At 38.5% G+C, this 25,679-nt stretch overlaps 1 protein-coding gene across 2 annotated transcripts in view; it reads left to right on the top strand.

The window, feature by feature from the left end:
• Positions 1-6,964: 6,964 nt before the first annotated feature.
• Positions 6,965-25,679, top strand: part of Cyp2j8 (cytochrome P450, family 2, subfamily j, polypeptide 8) — a 63,448-nt gene continuing 44,733 nt past the window's right edge. The window contains exons 1-4 of one of the 2 annotated variants that reach the window (NM_001104927.2): positions 6,965-7,191; positions 10,363-10,525; positions 13,157-13,306; positions 14,669-14,829. In NM_001104927.2, the coding sequence (NP_001098397.1) occupies positions 6,976-7,191; positions 10,363-10,525; positions 13,157-13,306; positions 14,669-14,829 (690 nt within the window). In that variant the 5' untranslated portion in view covers positions 6,965-6,975. The remainder of the gene's footprint in view (positions 7,192-10,362; positions 10,526-13,156; positions 13,307-14,668; positions 14,830-25,679) is intronic. The other variant, NM_001370972.1, reaches the window with a different exon arrangement.

The raw sequence follows: 25,679 nt of genomic DNA, 5'->3' as shown, positions 1-25,679 counted from the left end.
ACAGTATACTTATATACATAAAATAAGTGACTAAATCTTAAATTAAAAATATATTTCATGTCATAAACTTATTTTCAAATTGTGGTAAAAGTTTATGTGAGAAGCATAAAGTCACTGTAGCACATTCAAGCCTAATATTTTACCCTAAGATAAAAATGAGAGTAGTGATCTCAATATCTCGTATATAACAAAGATAAACTTGTCATTTCTTCAGATTCATCCATTTTCTCACAAAGGGTCTTTCATTGGCCTGGAAATCACCAAGTAGTTCTATCTCTTCAGTACAATGGGTTTAGAAGTGCTTGCCAATATATCTGGATTTTTATCACGATTTCTAGAGATCAAATTCAAATCCTTATTTTTGCATAGCTAATGATTTATCTAATGAACTTTTTGGTTCATACCCAGATTTTATCTTTATTGATCAAAATATACATATTATTGCTATATCTGCCTATAGGTATAGATATAGATTATAGATATATGTTCAGGTACAAGTACAGATACAGATAATAATATATAAATACTTATATGTTTGCGACCTATATTTCTGTTTCTGTGTTATAATACTATAACTAAAACTAATTTATATATTGCATAGTTTATTTTTACTGATAGACTCTAAAACTATACAGGATGCATAACATTGGAAAAGAGAATCAGGAGTCTGAGTCATAACATCTTAAGTGAAAACAAAAATCAAAGAGAAAACTGAAAGTAAAGAAAGAATAGAAACCCTTAAATCCATCCCCACTTACATATTTGTTCCAGCAAGTCTCTGAATCCTAAAAATCCATGATTCCTAAATAGCATCACATCCCAGGACTAAAGGTATGAAAATGAAAGCCTAAACTACATTTCTCATTTATTCCTTTTCATTTGGGCCATCGTTGTCTATAGGCTCATGGTATGTTATGATGCAAAATGCATTTAGTCGAACTCTAAAAGTCCCCATAGTTAAAAGCAGGTCTCATAAATCCAGACTCACAAATCTGACCACCACCACCCTTTCCCACTGCAACAAAATCTCTTTCTTCTGAGAAGATGGTGCTTTGTGAAGGTGGGATCATGGATGTTTTGTTCCCAATTCTAAGAAGGGGTGAAGTGTCCACACTTTGGTCTTAATTCTTCTTGAGTTTCATGTGTTTTACAAATTGTATCTTGGGTATTCTATGTTTCTAGGCTAATATCCACTTATCAGTGAGTGCATATCATGTAAGTTCTTTTGTGATTAGGTTACCTCACTCAGGATGATACCCTCTAGATCCATCCATTTGGCTAGGAATTTCATAAATTCATTGTTTTTAATAGCTGAGTAGTACTCCATTATGAAAATGTACCACATTTTCTATATCCATTCCTCTGTTGAGGGACATCTGAGTTCTTTCCAGCTTCTGGCTATTATAAATAGGGCTTCTCTGAACATAGTGGAGTTACAGAGGCAAAGTTTGGAACTGAGATGAAAGGATAGACCATCCAGAGACTGTCCCACCTGGGGGTCCATCACTCAATCAGCCACCAAATGCAGACACTATTGCATATGCCAGCAAGATTTTGCTGAAAGGACCCTGATATAGCTGTCTCTTGTGAGGCTTTGCCAGTACCGGGCAAACACAGAAGTGGATGCTCACAGTCAGCTATTGGATGGAACATAGGGCCTACAATGGAGGAGCTAGAGAAAGTACCCAACGAGCTGAAGGGGTCTGCAACCCTATAGGTGGAACAACAATATGAACTAACCAGTACCCCCAGAGTTTGTGTCTCTAGGTGCATATGTAGCAGAAGATGGCCTAGTCGGCCATCATTGGGAAGAGAGGTCTCTTGGTCTTGCAAACTTTATGTGCCCCAGTACAGGGGAAACACCAGGGCCAAGATGTGGGAGTGGGTGGGAAAGAGGAGTTGGGGGTGGGAAGCGTATAGGGGACTTTCAGCATAACATTTGAAATGTAAATGAAGTAAATACCTAATAAAAATTGGGGGAAAAAAACTCTCATGCCAGAAAAAAAAAAAAGAAAAAAAAAAAGAAAGAAAAAAAGAAAGAGAGAAAGAAAGAAAGAAAGAAAGAAAGAAAGAAAGAAAGAAAGAAAGAAAGAAAGAAAGAAAGAAAGAAAGGTGGGATCAGCAACCCGTGGTGTGCTACACATAGCCATTCCCAGCACTGGGAAGGGAGAGAGGCAAGTGGATTACTGTTATTTTGAGGCCTGCTTTGTCAACATAGTAGTTTAGGGAAAATCAAAGCTATTTAATAAGACCCCTATCTCACAAACAAAGAAACAAACAAATCAGTCAATCAATCAGGGAGACCACTTGCTGAGCCCTGGGAACACTTCTCATCATAGCTCTCACAAAGGGTTGAATTGTCCCTCTTCTTCTGTTACCGGTGACCATAGACATTTAACATTATCCACATTTTAATTATTTTGCTCCTTTTGTGAGACCTCCAACTCACTCAGAAACCTTTAAGAATAGACTGAACTCTATATTGGGTGGTGCCTAGAACTCTCTCTTCAAACCCTTGCTGTGCTGTCAGTGGCAATGATAATTCTCCTGGAGAAATTCTCTCCTGAAGAGTAGTCTTAAGATGCTCCCAAATACCTACCATCTTTTTTCTCACTCCCTAAAATTTAACACACTAACATAAAGTTATACACACTCACTTTTAAACAATTGTTTTAATATATACATATACACATACATGCATATACTCATAAATCATATATCATATATGCATATGTAAATACATACATATATACATACATACATATATACATACATACATACATACATACATATATACATGTATTTTACTGGCTAGTTTTGTGTCAACTTGACACAGAGAAAGAAACTTCATTTGAGGAAATGCCTCAATGAGATTCAACTGTACAGTATTTTCTCAATTAGTGATCAATGGGGAAAGGCCCCTTGTGGGTGGGACCATCCCTGGGCTGGTAGTCTTGGCTTCTATAAGAGAGCAGCCTAAGCAAGCCAGGGGAAGCAAGCCAGTAAAGAACATTCCTCCATGGCTTCTGCATCAGCTCCTGCTTTCTGACCTGCTTGAGTTCCACTCCTGACTTCCTTGGTGATGAACAGCAGTATGCAAGTGTAAGCCCAATAAACCCTTTCCTCCAAAACTTGCTTCTTGGCCATGATGTTTGTGCAGGAATAGAAACCCTGACTAAGACATGTATGCATATGTGTGTATGCATATATACATATATACACATATGAATATATACATATATGCATATATACCTATGAGCAAATAAACATAGTCTGCAATTCTCAAAGAATAAGCAAAACATTTTGAATGAATAAAACATTTATAAAATGATTTATAAAAAAGGAAAAATAAGAAGAAAACAGAGGGAGGAAGCTCAGTTATAGAGACCTCTGGCATAGTATCAGAACCCAGAAATACAAGTTGTAACTGTCCATAGAAATCTTACTTCACAGGAAGGTTGCCAACACTGGAGAAATTGGTTTACAATCCAGAAGCCTGTGGTATGCAAATCATGATTCCCAGAGCCACACAAAGGCTTAGAAGAAATTACTTTCTGAAAAAGCAACCACTTTCAACAGGCCTTCCAATACTTCCAAAATAATATTTTTATTGGATATATGGAATTTCACAAAAAGCACTCAAATTAAACCCACTTGCCAGACTTCTCATGTTTACCCTCCATGATTTTGACCTTCCCGGGGTGGGGAACATAAAAGGCAGAAAAAGCCCATTTTCTCTTTCCCATATATTCACTAGAATATAGTATAACCTACATGGAAAAGCAACTTAAAGAAAAGTTGACCCCTCTCCACCCCTACTATCACCCCAACCAGAAGCCATCGATTGTTTAGAGATACACTTCAGAATTTTTATCTCACTTTTAAGAGTTCTCTTAAGGAATTCTTATCTATTCTGTTGATTTTCTTTAAGAGGGAATAGGTATACAGTTTATCACAGCATCCTTCTATGTCTCTCTTTCTTAACCACAAGCCCGCTGTCATCCATTCCTCTGCAGAAGCAATTTCCTTCCCCTTCACAGTCATAGATTTCCACATGGTTTCAGGTGGCAACGTGAACCACAGACATCCTCGTGGCTACTGGTATCAGCATGTGCCAGGGTCACAAGCATGGTCACTTATATTGGTACAGAATGTAGACATCAACAGGGCTCTGTGCCCCAGCAAGGGCCACAGACACCATTATAGCCCTTGGTAACAATATAGATAATGTATGTTACTATGACCTTCTGGGAACAGGGGCCATGTATACCAGTATGGTCCCTGGTGGCAACCCAGCCTGTAGTCCTTAACATGACTTCAGGATTCAGCATAGAAAAGGGGCATTTCATTAACATACATGAAGCCTACAGAACTCCAAATAGTTTGGACCAGAAAAGAAATTCCTCCTGACACATAATAATCAGAACAACAAATGCACTAAATAAAGATAGAATATTAAAAGCAGTAAGGGAAAAAGGTCAAGTAACATATAAAGGCAAGCCTATCAGAATTACACCAGATTTTTCACCAGAGACTATGAAAGCCAGAAGAGCCTGGACAGATGTCATACAGACACTAAGAGAACACAAATTCCAGCCCAGGCTACTATACCCACCCAAACTCTCAATTACCATAGATGGAGAAACCAAAGTATTTCACAACAAAACCAAATTCACACATTATCTTTCCACGAATCCAGCCCTTCAAAGGATAACAACAGAAAAAAAAAAAAAAAACAATACAAAAACAGAAACCACGCCCTAGAAAAAGCAAGAAAGTAATCCCTCAACAAACCTAAAAGAAGACAGCCACAAGAACAAAATGCCAACTTTAACAACAAAAATAACAGGAAACATCAATTACTTTTCCTTAATATCTCTTAATATCAATGGACTCAACACTCCAATAAAAAGACATAGACTAACAAACTGGCTACACAAACAAGACCCAACATTTTGCTGCTTACAGGAAACTCATCTCAGAGAAAAAGATAGACACTACCTCAGAATGAAAGGCTGGAAAACAATTTTCCAAGCAAATGGTATGAAGAAACAAGCTGGAATAGCCATTCTAATATCTAATAAAATCGACTTCCAACCCAAAGTCATCAAAAAAGACAAGGAGGGGCACTTCATACTAATCAAAGGTAAAATCCTCCAAGAGGAACGTGAAGCACCTGAAAAAATGTTCAACATCCTTAATCATCAGGGAAATGCAAATCAAAACAACCCTGAGATTCCATCTCACACCAGTCAGAATGGCTAAGATCAAAAATTCAGGTGACAGCAGATGCTGGCTAGGATGTGGAGAAAGAGGAACACTCCTCCATTGATGGTGGGATTGCAAGCTTGTACAACCACTCTGGAATTCAGTCTGGCGGTTCCTCAGAAAATTGGACATAGTACTACCGGAGGATCCTGCAATACCTCTCCTGGGCATATATCCAGAAGATGTCCCAACTGGTAAGAAGGACACATGCTCCACTATGTTCATAGCAGTCTTATTTATAATAGCCAGGAGCTGGAAAGAACCCAGATGCCCCTCAACAGAGGAATGGATACAGAAAATGTGGTACATTTACACAATGGAGTATTACTCAGATATTTAAAAGAATGAATTTATGAAATTCCTAGGCAAATGGATGGACCTGGAGGGCATCATCCTGAGTGAGGTAACCCAATCACAAAGGAAGTCACACAACATGTACTCACTGATAAGTGGATATTAGCCCAGAAACTTAGGATACCCAAGATATAAGATACAATTTGCTAAACACATGAAACTGACAAAGAACGAAGACCAAAGTGTGGACACTTTGCCCCTTCTTAGAATTGGGAACAAAACCCCCATGGAAGGAGTTACAGAGACAAAATTTGGAGCTGTGATGAAAGGATGGACCATCTTGTGATTGCCATATCCAGGGATCCATCCCATAATCAGCTTCCAGATGCTGACACCATTGCATACACTAGCAAGATTTTGCTGAAAGGACCCAGATAAAGCTGTCTCTTGTGAGACTATGCCCGGGCCTAGCAAACACAGAAGTGGATGCTCACAGTCAGCTATTGGATGGATCACAGGGCCCCCAATGGAGGAGCTAGAGAAAGTACCCAAGGAGCTAAAGGGAACTGCAACCCTATAGGTGGAACAACAATATGAATTAACCAGTACCCCGGAGCTCGTGTCTCTAGCTGCATATGTATCAAAAGATGGCCTAGTCGGCCATCACTGAGAAGAGAGGCCCATTGGACTTGCAAACTTTATATGCCCCAGTACAGGGGAACGCCAGGGCCAAAAAGGGGGAGTGGGTGGGTAGAGGAGTGGAGGGGTTGGTATGGGGGACTTTTGGGATAGCATTGGAAATGTAAATGAGGAAAATACCTAATAAAAATTTAAAAAAAAAAAAAGAAAAGGGGCATTTAATCCACATGGTGTTCAGTTGTAACCAGGGGCATGGACCTTAATATGGCCCTAGGATGTAGCATGATCACAGACAATAATGTGGCCTTTAGCAGCAGCACAGCTCACACCAGATATCACCATGATTGGCCCTTGCCTGCAGTAAGACCATAATTTCAAACACTTAGTATTTTTAAACTATGTTGGGTGTGACTGTTTGGGAACAAAACATAGTGTCTGTAATATAGGAGTTGGAGACACAGTACCTGCAGATGGGCATGACTTGGGGGAAGAAGCAGAGCAGAGCACACCAGAACAAAACTTTAGAGTGCAGGGCACAGAGTAGTTTGGGTAAAGGTGCACAGGAGCAGAGGGCACACTTTGTGCCATATTATTCGTTGCAGAAGACTGGCAGAGGACAAAGAGGAGGCAGGGCTAATAGGGATAGGGTGAATGTACCAGAAGAGAACAAATACTTCCAGAAAGATAGGCAGGCTTGGGTAACAAGGAACAAGGTAGAACTTAGCACAGGGCTAAAAGTACTGTCAGGGGATTGGTCCAGCTCAGACTCTCACCATGTTTGCTACTATAGGTTGCCTGGTGTCTAACATCTGCTCAGAAATCCATCTCTGGACTCTGCTGCTGGCTGCTCTCACCTTGCTGCTCCTGGTTGACTACATCAAAAACAGGCACCCCAAGAACTACCCTCCTGGACCATGGCGCCTGCCATTTGTGGGCAACTTGTTTCAGTTTGATTTAGATGTGTCACATCTGCATTTGGGGATCCAGCCGGTAAGAAATGGAGAGAGTGTCTGGTTGTGTCATGACTTGATCCTGAGCTGTTGAAACAGAGGCAGGCTGGAGGCTGATGCTGCCTGCCTGCTAACCTATCCAGTAAAGCAAGTTTCTAATCTGTTTCCTCATGTGAGAGACATGATGTTAAATGCCAAAAAGTTGATTTTATTATCTTTGTATAAACAATTTACAGTGCTACTCCATTATGGTCTAACTATACACTATGCATGATTTCAATTTTTTTATGTATATTAAGCTTGATAGATGAGTTAATAGTTCATCTTGATAATGAAGCTCTGTTGCTGTAGCAAATGTTTGTGCAAATGGTCATCTGCTTAATATGTTAAGCATTCTAGCAAGAAATACACACACACACACACACACACAACTGCTCTCTTTATCAGAATTTTCTATAACATGATTTTCTTTCCTTGATACTTTTTTTATTATACAGCCTTGATGGCTGCTTCTCTACTGACTTCACTGACTACAGAGAAAGTTCCGAGGATGTCTCTAGCTCCACTGGGAGCTTAGATGTTTGTCTCAGCTTTTTCTCTTACCATTCTTCCCTGTGTACACTCATGTGTGCGGCAACATGTGTATGTATGTGTGTGTGTGTGTGTGTGTGTGTGTGTGTGTGTGTGTGGTGTGTGTGTGTGTGTGTGTGAGTGGTGTGTGTGTGTGTGTGTGTGTGTGTGTGTGTGTGTGTGTGTGTGTGTGTGCGTGGTATACACATCTAGGATCAATAGATAGTTTTTGTGCAATGACCAACTTTCTGTGTAATATTGCTTTTTACCTATAGTAATTGCCTCTGTCCTGTGCCTCAGCAGAGTATGCTTGGGCCATGTTTATAATTATCATTCCTACTTTCAGTCCATTATTTATTATTTCTATCTCTTACAATTAGCTGGGAAGAGTACATCATTTTATGTACTTACTGTTATATAAGAAATTTTACTCCTTAATTTTATTATTGTATGCTTGTATTTCCACTTCTTTCCTCTTCCATTACCCCTTCCCTGTGATGTTTTTCACTGTTGAACACTTTTTTAAGTAGTCATCTTCACTCTTTCCATATATATTTTTATCATTGACCCCACAACTGCTTTGTGATATGCAATAGACACGTTCAGCTAATGAGACTTACTAACACCATTCTCTACAGGAATTAAAGTGGCTACAAACAAAGAGGATCCCTGTCTCCCCTCTATAGTACAGCTGTCTCATGTGTAGTCTACACACACATTGAGAACCACATCAGATATACATCTGCTTTTAAGTGTCCTGTGCAGCTAGAATTCAAAGACAGAAAAGTCTCTTGTCTTTGCTCCTTACTCCTGCTCCCATGACCCTGTCTTTTTTCTAACCCTTCAAATTCACAGCTTTCTTTCTGATGACAAGCACTTCCTTTCTCCATTCCTTCAGAGACTATGCTGGGGCCTAGCAAACACAGAAGTGGATGCTCACAGTCAGCTATTGGATGGATCACAGGGCCCCCAGTGGAGGAGCTAGAGAAAGTACCCAGTACCCAAGGAGCTAAAGGGAACTGCAACCTTATAGGTTGAACAACATTATGAACTAACCAGTACCCCGGAGCTCTTGACTCTAGCTGCATATGTATCAAAAGATGGCCTAGTCGGCCATCACTGGAAAGAGAGGCCCATTGAACATGCAACTTTATATGCTCCAGTCCAGGGGAACGCCAGGGCTAAAAAGTGGGAGTGGGTGGGTAGAGGAATGGGGTGGGAGGGTATTGGGGACTTTTGGGATAGCACTGGAAATGAAAATGAGGGAAATACCTAATAAAAATATTAAAAAATAAATATAAAAGACATGTATTGCATGTGGGAGAAAGGCAGCTTTTTAAATCTATCTTTTCTTTAGTCCTCTCTCTGCATTGACAATCACAGTGCCATGGATCCTCAGAACTTTGATGTTTCCAACTCTAAAATGAGGATGCTATTACCCCTTTAAGAGAGATGTGATAAAGGCAAGTGATATCATAACTGGAAAAATGCATGATGACAGCAGGCAGTTGAACTGTGTCCACTAATATTAAAATTGACTACAGATATAAAGCAGTAACTTCAGTTAATTTGTAATATAATATTTTTTAAGCTTTTATTTACTGAAATACATCTTCCTTCCACAAAAACTAATGTGTTGCTCTACACTCAATATATAATAAAAATCAACTGCTCAAAAAAATGTTATAGTTGGGACTCCTCAAAACACGAGAAACTGTATTACAAGGTTACATAAACAGGAAGGATATTCTGCAAAAGGATATTCAGGAAACATACTCTTTTCTACAATGACATAGATTTGACTAAAGCTTCCAGTGCTTGCTACATCAGACTGGTACAAAGACAGCTTGAAAGTCTGAGGACTGATGCTCCTATTCCTCTGCTTTCATTATATGCCAGGTTATAGACTTTGCCCTTGTAAAAAAACATTTATGCCTTCATGATTTAGTCTGGGGAAACACTGGTGCTCTCTTGGTTCTTAACGGTGAATGCATGTATAAAAGTATAAGAAGACACTTCAATTGTAACTGTATTGAAATTTGAAAGAGTGCAGATGGAGAAATTACTGAAATATTCCTATGACATAAAGTTAACTTTTCTCACACAGATGTGCAGACTCCCCTCCATGTTTGTCTCATTATTTACACATGTACATCTCATGTCTGGCTGATGCTGTGGACATGGCCTTATTCTCTAGACAAACAGACCATTGATTTCTTTTTTAAAGAAGTCCATGAAAACTGTACACGCACACACTTTGCTCAGCATTTGTCAGGTCATGGGTGCCTAAGCCTCTGCCTTTGCTGGACTTTAGAATTCTTCAGGAAGTGACCCCAATAATTTGTGGACTCTATTGAATAACTTTATATCTTCTTTTAGGAGTACATGATAGAATACTTCTAAAGTCATAATCACCTATATTATTGATTTTTATAGAGTACATTCAATTTTAATTGAAATTAAATTTAGTTCATAGGAGGAGAAAACATTTTCAGAAACATTTCCGCAGACCAAGATGCATTCCTCCATTCACATTAGCACACAGACCCCTCAACATAATCCACTGAACACACACCTGTCCATTACTCCTTGACACAATAGCACAGGAACATTCAACTATGACAATTGAAATGTTTTTCAGTTTGTGAAGAAGTATGGAAACCTAATTAGCCTGGATTTTGGTACCATCCCTTCAGTGATCATAAGTGGAGAACCCTTAATAAAAGAAGCATTAACTTGCATGGGACAGAACTTTTTGAAACGCCCCATTTTAGCGGCAAGGCAACATATTTTTAAAAACAATGGTAAGTTTAATTGGCAGCAATATTGAATTCAGTGGGTTATTATAAACAAGACATGAAATTGGATGAAAAATGGGGAACTGTGGAAAGGTTTCATTGACAACTGAAGGGAAGGAGTAGAAAAAGATATTAACAAGATGAATTGCAGATTTATGAAATTTTCAAAAGAGAAAGGGGTGCTGGTTTCTAGTATAAGAAAAGCTATGTGTATTGTATGCTAAAGGTACCTCTATGTCTGTAATTTTACAATATCCCTATGAATCAAATCCTTCATCAAATGTTATATTTAATTATTTTCCTCTCACCCTCCCATTTACCCCTCCTCTCTGTTTCCTCAGAAAAACAGAGGCCTTCTATGGATAGCAACAAGCCTTGGTTTACCAAGTTGCAGTAAGGCTAGGTACATTCTCTTTGGTTGAGGCTAGTGAAAGCAGCCCAGTTATTGGAAAGGGATTCAAAAGCAGGCAATATTATCTTTAAAATCAGCTGGATATTACATTTCTCATATGAAATCAACCATCTGAGGACTGACATCATCTCTCTCTAAGAGAGTCTTGGATATACCATGTGTCCTGCAGACTAACTCAGAGGCATGCATAGGAAGTAACAAGGGTACCATCCAAAGCCCAATACATGTGTCTCATTTCCCTTTTCCTATATCAACACTCTGCCTTAGCAAAACAGATTTGAAGCACCTTTCTTCTACTGATGATCTTCTTATTTATGCCTCCTTAAACTGCATCATTCAGGCCATGCCCTGCAAGAATTTCTAGCTTTCCAGATAGTGTTAGAATAGACTATCATGAGTTCACAAAGAGATCATTAAATCAAGTTAGGTGCTTGAAAATTTAAACAGACTTCAACAATATTAAACTATAAAACTTCACTTTCAGCAATTTCCTAATTAACTCTTGAAACAATCAACCATTGATTGTAAATAACTGACTACATTATCTGCAATAAGAACTGTCATCAGCATAAGTGATTAGTAGTGATAATAATAGGTAAAAATCATTCTCACTGTGGAACACATAGTATCTGAAGACCATATTTAAGTGGGTGAAAAACTGCTGACATTGGCAAAAGGAACCCAGCTCTTAATTTTTATTATGAGAGTAAGGGGAGCTCTTGAGTGGAGATGGATAGAGGAGAAGATCAAACACTGCATATTTGAGGCTCATTTATGAAATGAGTTAGAAAACACAGGTATGGTAGCAAAATATTATCATTGTAAGCTATCTATGAAGGAAGGAGTTTGAACACTCAAGGTGAAAAAAAAATAGTATGTTAGCCTGGGATGATGGCATTAAAAATGCAGTGGACTGAACTGTTTCAAGAGAGAAGTCATTATGGTGTATGTCTCAGGCACCAGGAAAATGGATTCTTAGAGAAATTTCAGAGGACCGAGTAATGAAAAAGGAACAATGGCAGGAAACAAGGTGTTTGGTGGTGTTAGCTTCTATTTAGGAGTTTCAGGAATATAATAGTGACCTTTTTCATACATGTGCTAAGTCTAAATTCCTGTACTTGGCAAAGTTTATGTTATGTGCATGCCTCAGAAGTATGTAGCTTCTGAGACAAAACTACAATTAATATCAGAAGAAGTTATTTAAATTTTTGGACTTCATTAGATTTCCTGAATCAAAATATAGTATAAAGGGGAGGTTTTATACTTAGTGTTAAAGAACTCCAATGTTTCATGAGTTGATAGAGAAAAATAAAACAATAAACATTAGAGGAAATACCTGTCAAAGAATGAGGAAGAAAGTATGTTACTGAAGGATCAAAAATGAAAAGAAGAATTTCAGGAAATAAATGACTGAATTGAAAGAAAACACAGAATAGACGCCAGGACCCGTGTTTATAAAATTGGAAATTCTTCTGAAAAGAAAGACATAGTCAGGCTCATGACATTGCATGTACCCTGAGAATTGAAAGATGTTGATTATAACAGTTTATTCCTTCTCCCCATCCCACAAACACAGTGTGTGTGTGTGTGTGTGTGTGTGTGTGTGTGTGTGTGTGTGTGTGTAAAAGAGAGACTGAGAGAGTACTCATCTTTGTTAACTTCTTAATACATTTTCTCTTTATTAATATATATATATATATATATATATATATATATATATATATATATATATTATAGAAACTCTCCTCTACTTCCTTTCTTTCCTCCTCATAAATGTGTGCCCTGTCTTATGCTAGAGTACATTCTAGATACTCACTGTGATAAATATACTTATATGTCTAAGTATAAAAGTGGCATTTTAGAACCATGGAAACTTGAATTTCAACACTGAATGCCTAGCTACTTGATGTCTTTCTAAGTTTACTTTGCAAAATATTATCATACCTCAGTGTTTAATAACTGAAATGGACATTTTCTCTAATTAATTATGAACCTATGAAGTTCCTGTCAACACACACATTATATAATACAGTACTTAGTAAATTATGAGCTTTCATACCAGAACATATTTGCTACTTGCACTGGAATTTTCTTTCTATAGGTTTGAGTTTCCATATTTATCCTTTATCTCATCTATATGCATGTCTCATGAAGTTTTTCAGGTATGTTTCAGCTGGAATCACAATGTCATAATGCTGAGTCTTTTTTTTTTTTTTTCTTTTAAGGAATTATTTCCTCTAGTGGCCAAACATGGAAGGAACAAAGAAGGTTCACACTGATGATACTCAAGAATTTTGGATTAGGGAAGAAAAGCTTAGAACAACGCATACAGGATGAGGCTCACCATCTTGTGGAAGCCATAGCAGAGGAGAAAGGTAGGCATTTCACGGGGTTGTGGAAAGGCCTCTGGCCATTTCATTCATTGAAGAAATATTTATTAATTTTCTAATTAAATTGTATCTTTGGCCTACAGAGTGATGAGTACTGTGGATGGAACAGTGAACATATAAGCATGCCCCTGCCCAAGGAGTGCTATAGATAAGCACATAAATAGGTCATTAAACCAACTGCTGAATGTAAAGCCTGGTTATCTATGTGACTTTTCAGATATTGTCAGTGTTCTTGTAGGGGGCTGTGGTCAGATTTCCACATTTTCCTCTACTGTGCAAATTTTATGTCACAAGGAGTAGAAATTTCATAAATATAATAGAAAGAAAGAAAGAAAGAAAGAAAGAAAGAAAGAAAGGAAGGAAGGAAGGAAGGAAGGAAGAAGGAAAGGAAGGAAGGAAGGAAGGAAGGAAGAAAGAAAGAAAGAAAGAAAGAAAGAAAGAAAGAAAGAAAGAAAGAAAGAAAGAAAGAAAGAAAGAAAGGAGAAGGAAGGAAAAGAAGGAAGGAAAAAAAGGGAGAAATCAGTATCTCTTAAAAGTATTTTTATGTAATCTTCTTTTACAGTTCAGATTTTACCCCTCATCCTGGTCCACCCTCTGACTTCTCCACATCCCATACCTTCTACACGCATCCCCACAAGGATGCCTTCACCTTTCCAGACCTCCCTACTCCCTGGTACCTCCGATCTCTTGAGGGTTAGGTGCATCCTTTCTGACTGAGTCCAAACCCCGCAGTCCTCTGCTGTATGTGGGTTGGGGGCTTCATCAGCTGGTGTATGCAGCCTGGTTCGTGGCCCAGTGTCTGAGAGATCTCAGAGTCCAGGTTAGATGAGATTGCTGGTCGTCCTACAGAGTCATTCTCCTCAGCTTCTTCCAGCTTTTCCCAAATTCAACCACAGAGGTCATCAGCTTTTTTCCATTGGTTGGGTATAAATATCTGGTCTGATTCTTTCAGCTTCTTTGTTGGGTCTTTCAGAGGGCAATCCACTTTTTGTGAGCACACCATAAGCTCAGTAATAATGTCAGGCTTTGGGACCTCCCACTGAACTGAATCCCAATTTGGACCTATCTCTGGACCTGCTTTTCCTCAGGCTCTTCTCCATTTTTGCCCCTGCAGTTCTTTTAGACAGGAATAATTATGGGCCACAGTTTTTGACTGTGTAATGGCAACCTCATCCTTCACTTGATGCCCTGTCTTTCTACTGGGGTGGACTCTACAAGTTCCCTCTCCCAACTATAGGTCATTTCATCTAGGGTCCCTCCCTTTGAGTCCTGAGTGTCTCTCACCTCCCAGGTCTCTAAAGATACAGCCTTTAAAACACCCAACCTTCCCCATCTCTGTACCTCCAGGACGGCCTTTTGACCCTCACTTCATGATCAATAATGCAGTTTCCAATATCATTTGTTCCATCACTATTGGGGAACGTTTTGAGTATGAAGACAATCAGTTTCAGGAGCTACTGAAGTTAGCAGATGAGACCCTGTGTTTGGAGGCATCAAAGGTGTTAATGGTAAGCTCTCTGCCTTTGCCAATTTTGGAAAGAATATTGGGATAAGACTGACTCAAAAACTGTTATGTTTTTATTTTGATGTGGGGATTTTTAAAGATAAGACATGATGTCATAAAATTTGAATTTGATACAAACCTATTTATAATATGTGAATTTAGCATATATAAAATATTTCCAGCAATTATATGAACTATTTCAATATTTACATTGATATATGTGGAGGATTTTCCTTCTTTTTTCATTAATTAATTTAGTTTGATAGTTTTCATTCTGATTTCAGTCCCAACCTCACAAGCTTCTCCCCCAGCTATCCCTTTTCCTTCTCTTCAGAGATAGAGAAATCCTACATGTGTACCAATCTGCCTTAGGACATCAAGTTGTAGCAGAACTAAGCCTATCGTCTTCCACTGAAGCCCAACAAAGCAGTCTAGTCCGGAGAAAGGGATCTAAAAACAGGCAATAGAATCAGAAATAGCTCATCTTCTAATTGTTAAGTATTCCACAGGAACACCAAGCTGCACATCTACTGAAAATATGTAGTGGACCTAGGTGCAGCCCTGCATATCCTTTGGTTTGTGATTCACTCACTGTGAGCCCCCATGGGCCCAGGCTACTTGACTTTGTAGATCTTCATGTGGTGTCCTTGACCTCTCTGGGTCCCTCAAACCTATCCCTCACTCTTTCTCTAGATTTTCTTAGTTCTGCCACATGTTTGATTGGGAGTCTTTGCATCGATTTCTATCAGCTGCTAGATGAAGCCTCTCAGAGAACGCTTATGCTAGGCTCACATGTTCAATAATGACAGAGTATCATTAATAGTATCATGGGTTGACTCACTCCCACAGGATGGGCCCTCAAATTGGGCCAGTCATTGGTTGGCCTTCCCCTAAATCTCTGCTGCTCATGTACTTATAAGTAGTACAAATTTTGAATCAAAGGTTTTGTGAGTGCGTTTTTGTCCTCCTACCTCCACTGGAAGTCTTGCTGGCCAGAGGAGGTAGCCATATCAGCCTTTATATCCCCAACCACTAGGAGACTCACCTAGGATCACCCCATAGATACCTGTGGCCTCTTGCTGTCCCAGGTCTCCAGGTCATTTCAGAGATGACTCCCTCCACCGATTTCTAGTCTCTCTCCCAGACTTCTGCCAACCCCACTCCTCCTACATGACTCCCATGCCCATTCCCTTCTTTATCTGGTCCCCCACTCAGTTCCCTCCCTCTATCCATCTATTTTATTTCCCCTTATGAGTGAGATTCAAGTATCCTCCCTTGAACCTTCCTTGTTTCTAAACTTCCTTTGGTCTGTGGATTATAGTATGACTATCCTATATTTATGACTAATATCCTCTTATAAGTGAGTACAATTGTGTGTCTTTCTGGGTCTGGGTTACCTTACTCTGAATGATATCCCTTTAAAATAACAAATAACCACAATTGAGAGAGTGGGCCTTGTACTTCACCTGGGCAGCACAGTAGAGCTGACCCTAGTGGACGATGTGTGGGTTATTCAGCCCCAGGACATGAGATCAGTAGATATGTTTCTTCCCCTTGTTGGCTGCAGCATTGGGTAAGCTACCTGGAACAGTGCTGGAGAGCCTGCCCTGATGATGTGGGGAAAAGAAATCTGATGGACTGACCAAGTCACCTATATCCCATTCCAGGATAGGGCTTTGAGATGACTTACCATAACATCTACCCAACCTATCATCTGCTGGAACACAAGAAACGGCCAGTACTGTAGACCCAAAGTGGCAGGATCCCCATGACAGAGGACAACAATAGAATATCCAAGAGGAGCACCCATTGGGCTCTAGATTAGATAGTGTAACACAAGCCAGAGGCCTCCAAACAAACCAATGACCCATTGAAATGAACATGTCAAGTGAAAACTTGTTGTGCGAAAGGGTATAGTTTTTGTCACATTGTAACACACTACAGATGCGACAACTAGATTTTTTAAATTCTATATTATTGTATTTTCTTTTGTGGGGGCTAGCAAGTGCAGACAGTGGATAAAAGAGGTGGAGAGGTGAGTGGGATTGGGTTGTATAATGAGAAATTCACAAAAATAATGATAAAAGTTAAAAACATAGTGATGATGATGATGATGATGATGATGATGATGATGATAATAATAATAATAATAATAATAAAACAGTAAAAATAATCCTACCATTAACTAAGTTTGGCTCCATTGATGCCCCTTCTCATCCTTTCTTAGAGTAATATTCCAAGTGTATTTTCTAGCTCTTCAACTTTACTTAAGGTTCCTCTTTATATGCAATGCAGTGTCTGAATGTGAAGCTACTTTCTCTGTGGTTAGCTACTTGAGATATCCTAGGCTTAGAGTTTTAAGAATCTGAAAATATTCTGCTTCAAGTATTTAAGTGAATGTCTCCATTCATTTTGAGGTTACTTTTAGGGTGATTTTTAAAAACATTTTTTATTTATTTTTTACAGTCCAGTCCTTACCCTCATCCTGGTCTGACTTCCCATAGCTCCTTATCCCATTCTTCCTCTCCCCAATCTCCATGAGAATATCCCATTTACCTACCCCTGACAAGCATCAAGCCTCCCCATTCCCTGGGCCTCAAGTCTCTAGACAGTTAGTCATATCTCCTCTCACTGAAGTCAGACCAGGCAGTCCACTCCTATATATGTGTTAGGAGAATTGGACCAGCTAGTGTATGCTGTCTGGTTGGTGGCTCAGTGTCTGAGAAATCTCAGGGGTCCAGGTTAGTTGAGACTGCTGGTTTGCCCTCATTCTCAGCTTCTTCCAGTCTTTCCTTAATTCAACCACATGGGTCCCCAACTTCAGTCTATTGGTTGGGTGTAAGTGCCTCTCATTGTCTCACTCAGCTGCTTGCTGTGCCTCTCATAAGACAACTATGCTAGGCTCCTGTCTGTAAAAACATCATCATATCAATAATAGTATCAGGCCTTGAGATGGATTCCAAGTTGGGCTGCTCACCTTTCCATCAGTCTCACCTCTATTTTTGTCATTGCAGTTCTATTATACAGGAAAAATTCTGGGTCAAAGTTTTTGACTGTGGAATGGCAACCCCATCCCTCCACATGATTCCCTGTTTTTATACTGGAGGTGGACTTTACAAGTATCCTCTCCCCACTGCTGGACATTTCATCTAAGGTCCCTCCCTTTGACTCCTGAGAATCTTTCATTGCCCAAGTCTAAGGTACATTCTAGAGGGTCCACCCACCTTCGATCCCCTTAGGTTGCATATTCTATTCATTCTGCTCGCCCTCAGGACTTCTCTCCTGCTTCCCACCCCTAATACTTACTCATCTTCCCCTTTTCCTCTGACCCTCTCATTTCCACTCTGGACACTCCCTCCCCCTGCTTCTCATTATTTCCTTCTTCTCCCTCCCAAGTAGGATTGAAGCATCCTCCCTTGGACCCTTAGGCTTGTTCTCCTTCTTGAGTCCTGTGGGTTGTATCCTAGGTATTCTGTATTTTTTGGCTAATATTCACTTATCAGTGAGTACATACTATCCATGTCAATTTGGGCCTGAGTTACCTCATTGAGGATGATGGGTTTTTTGTTTGTTTGTTTGTTTGTTTGTTTGTTTTGTTTTGTTTTTGTTCCATCCATTTGTTTGCAAAACTCAAGATGTCCTCACTCTTAATAGCTGAGTAGTATTTCATTGTGTAAATGCACCACATTCCCTGTATTCATTCTTTCATTCTGGGGGTCATCTGGGGTTTTGTCCAGCTTCTAGGTATCACAAATGAGGCCTCCCTGAACATAGTGGAACATGTGTCCTCATATTTTGGTGGTTCATCATTTAAGTATATGCCCAAGTGTGATAGAGCTGGGTCTTCAGGCAGATCTATTTCCAGCTTTCTGAGGAACCTCCAAGTTGATTTCCACTTTGCTTGTACCAGTTTACAATTTCACCACCAGCAATGGAGGAGTGATCCTCTTTCTCCACATTCTTGCCAGCATGTGCTGTCACCTGAGTTTTTGATCCTAGCCCTTCTGATTACTGTAAGGTGGAATCTCAGGGTCATTTTGATTTGAATTTCCCTGAAAATGAAGGATCATGGACAGTTCTTTTTAAGTGCTTCTTGGTCATTTGAGATTTCTTTTTTGTGAATTGTCTGTTTAACTCTATACCCCATTTTTATTAGGTTGTTTTGTTCTGTTTTGTTTTGTTTTGTTTTTGGATGTTAGCTTCTTGGATTCTTTATATATTTTGGATACAAGCCCTCTATCATATGTGACGTTAGTGAAAATATTTTTCCTAATCCATAGGTTGACAATCTGTACTATTGACTATGTATTTTACCTTACAGAAGCTTCTCAGTTTCATGAAGTCCCAATTCTGAATTATTGATCTTAGTGTCTGAGTCATTGAAGTATTGAAGTTCTAGCTAGAGCAATAAGACAATAAAAGGAGATCACAGGGAAACAAATAGGCAAAGAAGAAGTCAAGGTATGACTATTTGCAGATGATATGACAGTATGTATATGCACCCTCAAAATTTTACCAGAGAAATTCTAGAACTGATTAACAACTTCATTAAAGTGGCTGGTTATAAAATTAACTCAAAAAATCAGTAGCCTTCCTTTACACAAGCCGTAAATAGACGGATAAACAAAATAGGAAAACAACACCCTTCACAATAGTCCCAAATACTGTAAAAAATCTTGGAGTCCCTGTAACCAAATAAGTAAAAGATCTGAATGATGAGAACTTTAAGTCTCTTAAGAAAAAAAAATCAAGGAAGACCTCAGAATATAGGGAGAATTCCCATCCTCATAGGTTGGTAGGATTAACATAGTAAAAATTGCCATCCTACCAAAAGCAATATACATATTCAGTGCAATCCCCATCAAAATTCCAACACAATTCTTCAAAGACCTAAAAAGAGCAATTCTCAATTTCATATGGCAAAAAACCCCACCTAGGACAACAAAAGCAATTCTTAACAATAAAAAAACTTCTGGGGGAATCACCATCCCTGACCTCAAGATGTAGTACAGAGCAATAGTGGTAAAAAACTGAATGGTATTGGAACATAGACATACAGGTGGATAAATGAAATAGAACTGAAGACCCAGAAATAAAACCACACACTTATGGACACTTGATGTTTGACAAAGAAACCAAAAATATACAATGGAAAAAAAGAAAGCACCTTCATTAAACAGTGCTGGTTTAATTTGCAGTTGATGTGTAGAAAGCTGAAGATAGATCCATATTTATTACCTTGCAGAAAGCTGAAATCCAAGTGAATTAAGGACCTCAATATAAATCAGATCCACTGAATAAGAGAATGTGAGAAAGAGTTTCAAACTCATTGGCACAAATTTTACTAATTATTTTTCTAAGTACATATATAAATATAAGTGTTTCTAATTACATAGTACAGCCTGCTCAGTTTGCATAATGTTAGTTTCATGCATGTTTTCAAAGATGATTGTTTGGAATTGTACAACCAATTAGTAAGAATTTTGAAGAATACTTTTCCATTCATTCTCAATATTCTTGAGTTGCCTATAGTGCCTTATAGAAGGTTGAGATTGCTGTGGTATGTCTATACCTATTGCCCTTGTTCAGTTCATAGACAACATTGATTTATTTGTATCTTCTGAGACATAATATGGGGTATAGAATGCATTCTGTTTCAGAGAAGATTCTATTTATGTTTTTCCATTGAAAGAAATACCATCTAGCTATCTCTTAAGACCACCGATGTACACTGTAATGTAACTGTTTTCTTTTGATCTTTACACTGGAAGATCTATCAGCAGATGAGAGCAGCTATCTGAAATAACTGTTATTTATTACTTCAGGACTTCTCTGGAATTTTATGTTTATTATTCATAATTATGTGAAATTGGCAGCCCTGAGTCAATTTGTATCATATTGGATTTCAAACATATTTTCAAATACCAGAATCATTAGACTTACATGTTTTTAATTATCACTATCCTTGCCTGAAAGATGTGTTTCTTAGAAACAATACAATGTTAGTCTAGGTGTCTTCAATCTCTCTGTTATGTTTGTTGTGTTTGAGTCATTGACATTTAAGATTGTTTAAAAGTGTCCAGTAACTTTTTAAATCTTGACAGTTGTTTTTCTGGGTGGTTGAATTAGTATTTATTCTTTGTTTAGTTCACTTTACAGGTTGTCTTGTTAAGTATGGTAATCACAATGGATTTCTTCATAGCTCTCAGTAATTCAGCAATTTGTTATAAAATGTAATCTTTCTGTGTTATTTTGATTGACATTGATTTTGTTCTTCTTCTGAAAATGATGTTGTTTTAAACAACTTTTCCATTGCTGGCTTAGTGGAACTGAAATCCTGATTTTTTAAAAAATATTCTCATTTTTCCAGCAATTAAATATTTAAGATTTATTCATTTTATTTTATTTGTATGGGAGGTATGCCTATATGAACACCTGAACCCCATGTGTGTGTGGTGCTCTAGGAGGCCAGAAAGGAAGGGGCTTAGATCCCCTGAATTTGAAGTTACAGCCATGGTTTTGGTCCTGGGATTCAAACTGATTACGCAGCCAGTCCTCTTAACAGTCGAGCCATCACCTTACTCCAGTCTTCTTAGTTAAATGCCTTTTCAGTCCACTAATAATTTCTATAAGAAAATTTGTAAAATCTTGTAGCGCTTAACTTTTTTTAAAAACTATATTTGGGTTTATGTTTTAGGAGTTAAAAGTTTGGTTTTTTTTTTGTTTTTTTGTTTTGTTTTTTTTTTTTTTTTTTTTTTTTTTTTTTTTTTTTTAGTGACGTCCTCCCAGCTTCTATTTTCATATTTATTGTGTATTTGTGTTACAGCTTATGTTCACTTAAACATCTTTTCTGCTGTGTGTGGAAGTAACAGTTTCAGAAGATTTAACCTTATCTCACCTTGAATATACAATGGTTCCAAAGAAAATAAATATGTATCAATTACTGGTCCTTCAAAAATTCATATTTTCTCTTTAAAACATTCTGTTTCATGTTGTGGTCCTTGATCCACTTGGATTTGAGCTTTCTTCAAGGTAAAAATTATAGATCTATTTTCATTTTTCTACACACCAACTGCCAGTTAGAGAAGCACCATTTATTGAAGATGCTTTCTTTTTTCCACTGTATACATTTAGCTTCTTTGTCAAAGAGCAAGTATCCATAATTGTTTGGTTTTATTTCTGGATCTTCAATTCTATTCCATTGATCAACCAGTCTGTTTATGTACTATCATGTATATTTTACTGCTATTGCTCTGTAGTACAGTAGAAGGCCAGAGATGGTTATTGCCCTAGAAGTTCTTTTATTGTTAAGAATTGTTTTTACTATCCTGGGTTTTTGTCGTTGTTGTTTTTCCAGATGAAATTGATAATTGCTTTTTCCAGGTCTTTGAAGAATTGCGTTGGAATTATGGTGGGGATTGCATGGAATCTGCAGATTGCTTTTGGTAGAGTCGACATTTTTACTATGTTAATTCTACCAATCCATGAGCATGGGAGACCTCTCAATTTTCTGAGGTTTTCTTCAATTTCTTTCTTGAGAGACTTGAAGTTCTTGTCATACAAAATTTTCACTTATTTGGTTAGAGTTACTCTAAGATATTTTATATTATCTGTGACTACTGTGAAGGGTGCTGTTTCCTTAATTTCATTCTCAGCCCATTTATACACTGAACCTAAGAAAAGAGAAAGTGATAAAGAGCCCCAAACTCCTTGGCACAGGGGGAAATTTCCTAAACAGAACTCCAATGGCTCCCTTCTAAGACAAATAATTGATAGATGGGACTTCATGAAACTGAGAAGCCACTGTACGGCAAATGACATAATCAATAGGACAGATCAGCAAACTACAGATTGGGGAAAAAATCTTAAGCTCACATCTAATAGAGAGCTAATATTCAATATATATAAAGAACTCAAGAAGCCAAAATCCAAAACAAAACAAAAACAATCAACCCAATCCAAAAATGGGGTATCGAACTAAACAGAGAATTCACAACAAAGGAATCTGCAATGACCAAGAACCACTTAAAGAAATGTTCAAATTCTTAAGTCATCAGTGAAATGTAAATCAAAATGATGCTGAGATTTCACTTTACACCAATCAGAAGGGGTAAGGTCAGAAATTCAGGTGACAGCACATGTTGGCAAGAATATGGAGAAAGAGGAATAGTGTTTTATTGCTGGTGGGATTGCAAACTGGTATAACCAATGTGGAAATCAATCTAGAGGTTGTTCAGAAAATTGGAAATAGATATATCTGAAGACACAGCTATACCACTCTTAGGCATATTCCCAAAAGAAGCCCTAGTTGGCCATTTGCACTGTTCCACTAAGTTCATAGAGGCCTTATTTGTAATACCCAAAAGCTGAAAACAACCCAGATATCCCACAAGGAAAGAATGGATACAGAAAATAAGGTTTATTTACACAATGGAATACTATTCAGCTATTAAGAATGAAGGCATTGCAAGTTTTGCTGGCAAATGGATGGAACTGGAAAATATCATTCTGAGTGTTCTATCTCAGACCCAAAATGACGTGCATAGTATGTACTCACTGATAAGTGGATATTAGTCAAATAAAATACAGAATACCCATGATTCAAGCCATAGAACTCAAGTAAAATAACAAAATGAAGGGCCCATGTGAGGATGCTTCAGTCCCACTCGGGAGGGAAATGAAAACGATCACAAGTGGGCAGAGGGTGGAGACCTGGGTGGGAGAGGAGACAGGGAGGGTGAAAAGGGGAACATGGTCAGGTATTGTAGGGAGGGAAGACAAGATTGGAGCTCAGAGGTCTAGTAGAAAGAATGTAAACCTTAGGATGTAGGAGGTGTGGGAACTTCTAGAATGTAAGAGAGACCTGGGAGATGAGAGATTCTCATATTGCAGGGCAAGGGACCCTAGAGGAAATGCCCAACAATGGGGAGAGAGAAATTGTAGGATCCACCTCCAGGAGAAATACAGGAAATCAATTGGAAGGATAAGGCTGCAACCCCACAGTCAAAAACTTTGACCCAGAATTGTTCCTGTCTAAAAGAAATTCAGGGACAAAAATAGAGAAGAGACTGAAGGAAAGGACCGCCAGGGACTGGCCCAAATTGGGATCCAACTTAAAGGTTCCAAGACTTGATACTATTACTGATGCTATGGTGTGCTTACAGACAGGAGCCTAGCAAGACTGACCTCTGAGAGACCCAACAAGCTGATGAAAGTGTCAAGTGCAGATGATTGATCTACTGAAGTCAGGTACTCCTGTGGTTGAATTAGGGAAAGGCTGGAAGAAGCAGAGGAGTAGGGTGACCCCATATGAAGACCATCATTCTTAACAAATCTGGACCCCTGGGTTCTCTCAGACACTGAGCCAATATCAGGCAGCATACACTAGCTGATATGAGCCCTTGTACATACACAGTAGAGGACTGCTTAGTCTGGCATCAGTGAGAGAAGATATATGGAGTTGTGGGTGAGGTAACTTCAACAAGAGCCAGGAGTCCAGGAGACATGAGGGAACACCTTCCGTCTAACGTAGGTGGGAAGTAACACCACCAGGGTTCTATCTCAGCTCAACTGGAGACCAGACTGTCTGTGCATAGCCCATTGCCCCACAAAGATTCAAATAACTCTTGAGAGATTTTGGGCCACAGGGCGTGGGGATATCTGGTGGGGTGTGTGTGAGGGGACATCCTCAGAGAGACAGGGGTGGAAGAATGGGATGAGGAACTTTGGGAGGGGGTGATAATGACTGAACTGTAAAATTTATTTAATTATAATAATTAATAATAATTTATTATTATAATTATCCTTCAATTTCTACACATTATCTTCTTTTTTAAACACCTAGAGTTGGTTTATTCTCAATTATCCAAATCTGACTAACACTTTCTCCCCTAACTAAAGGATTTAATCATAAAAACTAAGGAATCGGTTAGCTCTTTGCATGGTTATATGGTTCTAGAAATTGGCTACAAGGGAAAAGAAGCATAAAGTATGAGATTGGTTGTTCTGATTGCCTATATTAACTTGTGTTTCTTGTGATAGATAATTCCAAGTCCAGGAGCTCCATTTCTTCCCTCCTAGTAAGCAGAGTCCAAAGAGTTCAGTTAGTGCCTGGCCAAATTCAAGGTGTATATGTTATAGGAAATTTGCTAAGAGAAAACAAAGAGGTGGTGGCAGAGTGTGATAACATTTTTGGCATAACCAATTACTTTTAGGCACTTTGGTACACACAGGAAAATTATATGTGCATGAATTTTCTCAATAACCATCTATATACAAAAGGATGCAACAAGTCTGAAACCTCATACAATTACATTCTTTTTACAGGTAAAATTTCCGCAAAATCAATGAGAAAATTAGTAAAGTGGTTGTATAGCAATGTGAATGTGGAAGAGACATGAAACAAAGAAACTGGGGTTTGGAAGAAAACAAATCACAAATATTAATGTATTTACACAAGACTATGCAAGCAATATAGACAGTATTCCACCAGATATTTGTGGAATGCATTGCATCTTTAGTATAATTCAGTTGGCAAAGTGAGACTCCAGTGAGAGTAATGAGTCTACTATTAGCATCACTTGATATTATAAATAATAGTAAGCATTATCTATTTATATTATTAATATCAAATATCAATAACTTTGATGTTATTAATACTATTAAAAATAAATATTGGGAGCAGTTTCTGGGACAGGCGAGAGCCACAGAGCTTCTGAGGCAGCGCCATTTTCGGCTCCAGACAACTGGCCACCTTCCTGGTGAGAGCACAGGGGTCCGCCCGGCCCGAGAGGTTTCTGCCTCAGGCTCCGCGGGAGCCACCTTGACTCCAGGACACTGCGGAGAGCAGGCTGC

The sequence above is a fragment of the Mus musculus genome, chromosome 4 (assembly GCF_000001635.26).
Source record: "Mus musculus strain C57BL/6J chromosome 4, GRCm38.p6 C57BL/6J".
Classification (NCBI taxonomy): Eukaryota; Metazoa; Chordata; class Mammalia; order Rodentia; family Muridae; genus Mus; species Mus musculus.
This window is presented reverse-complemented; position numbering and strand designations above follow the sequence as displayed.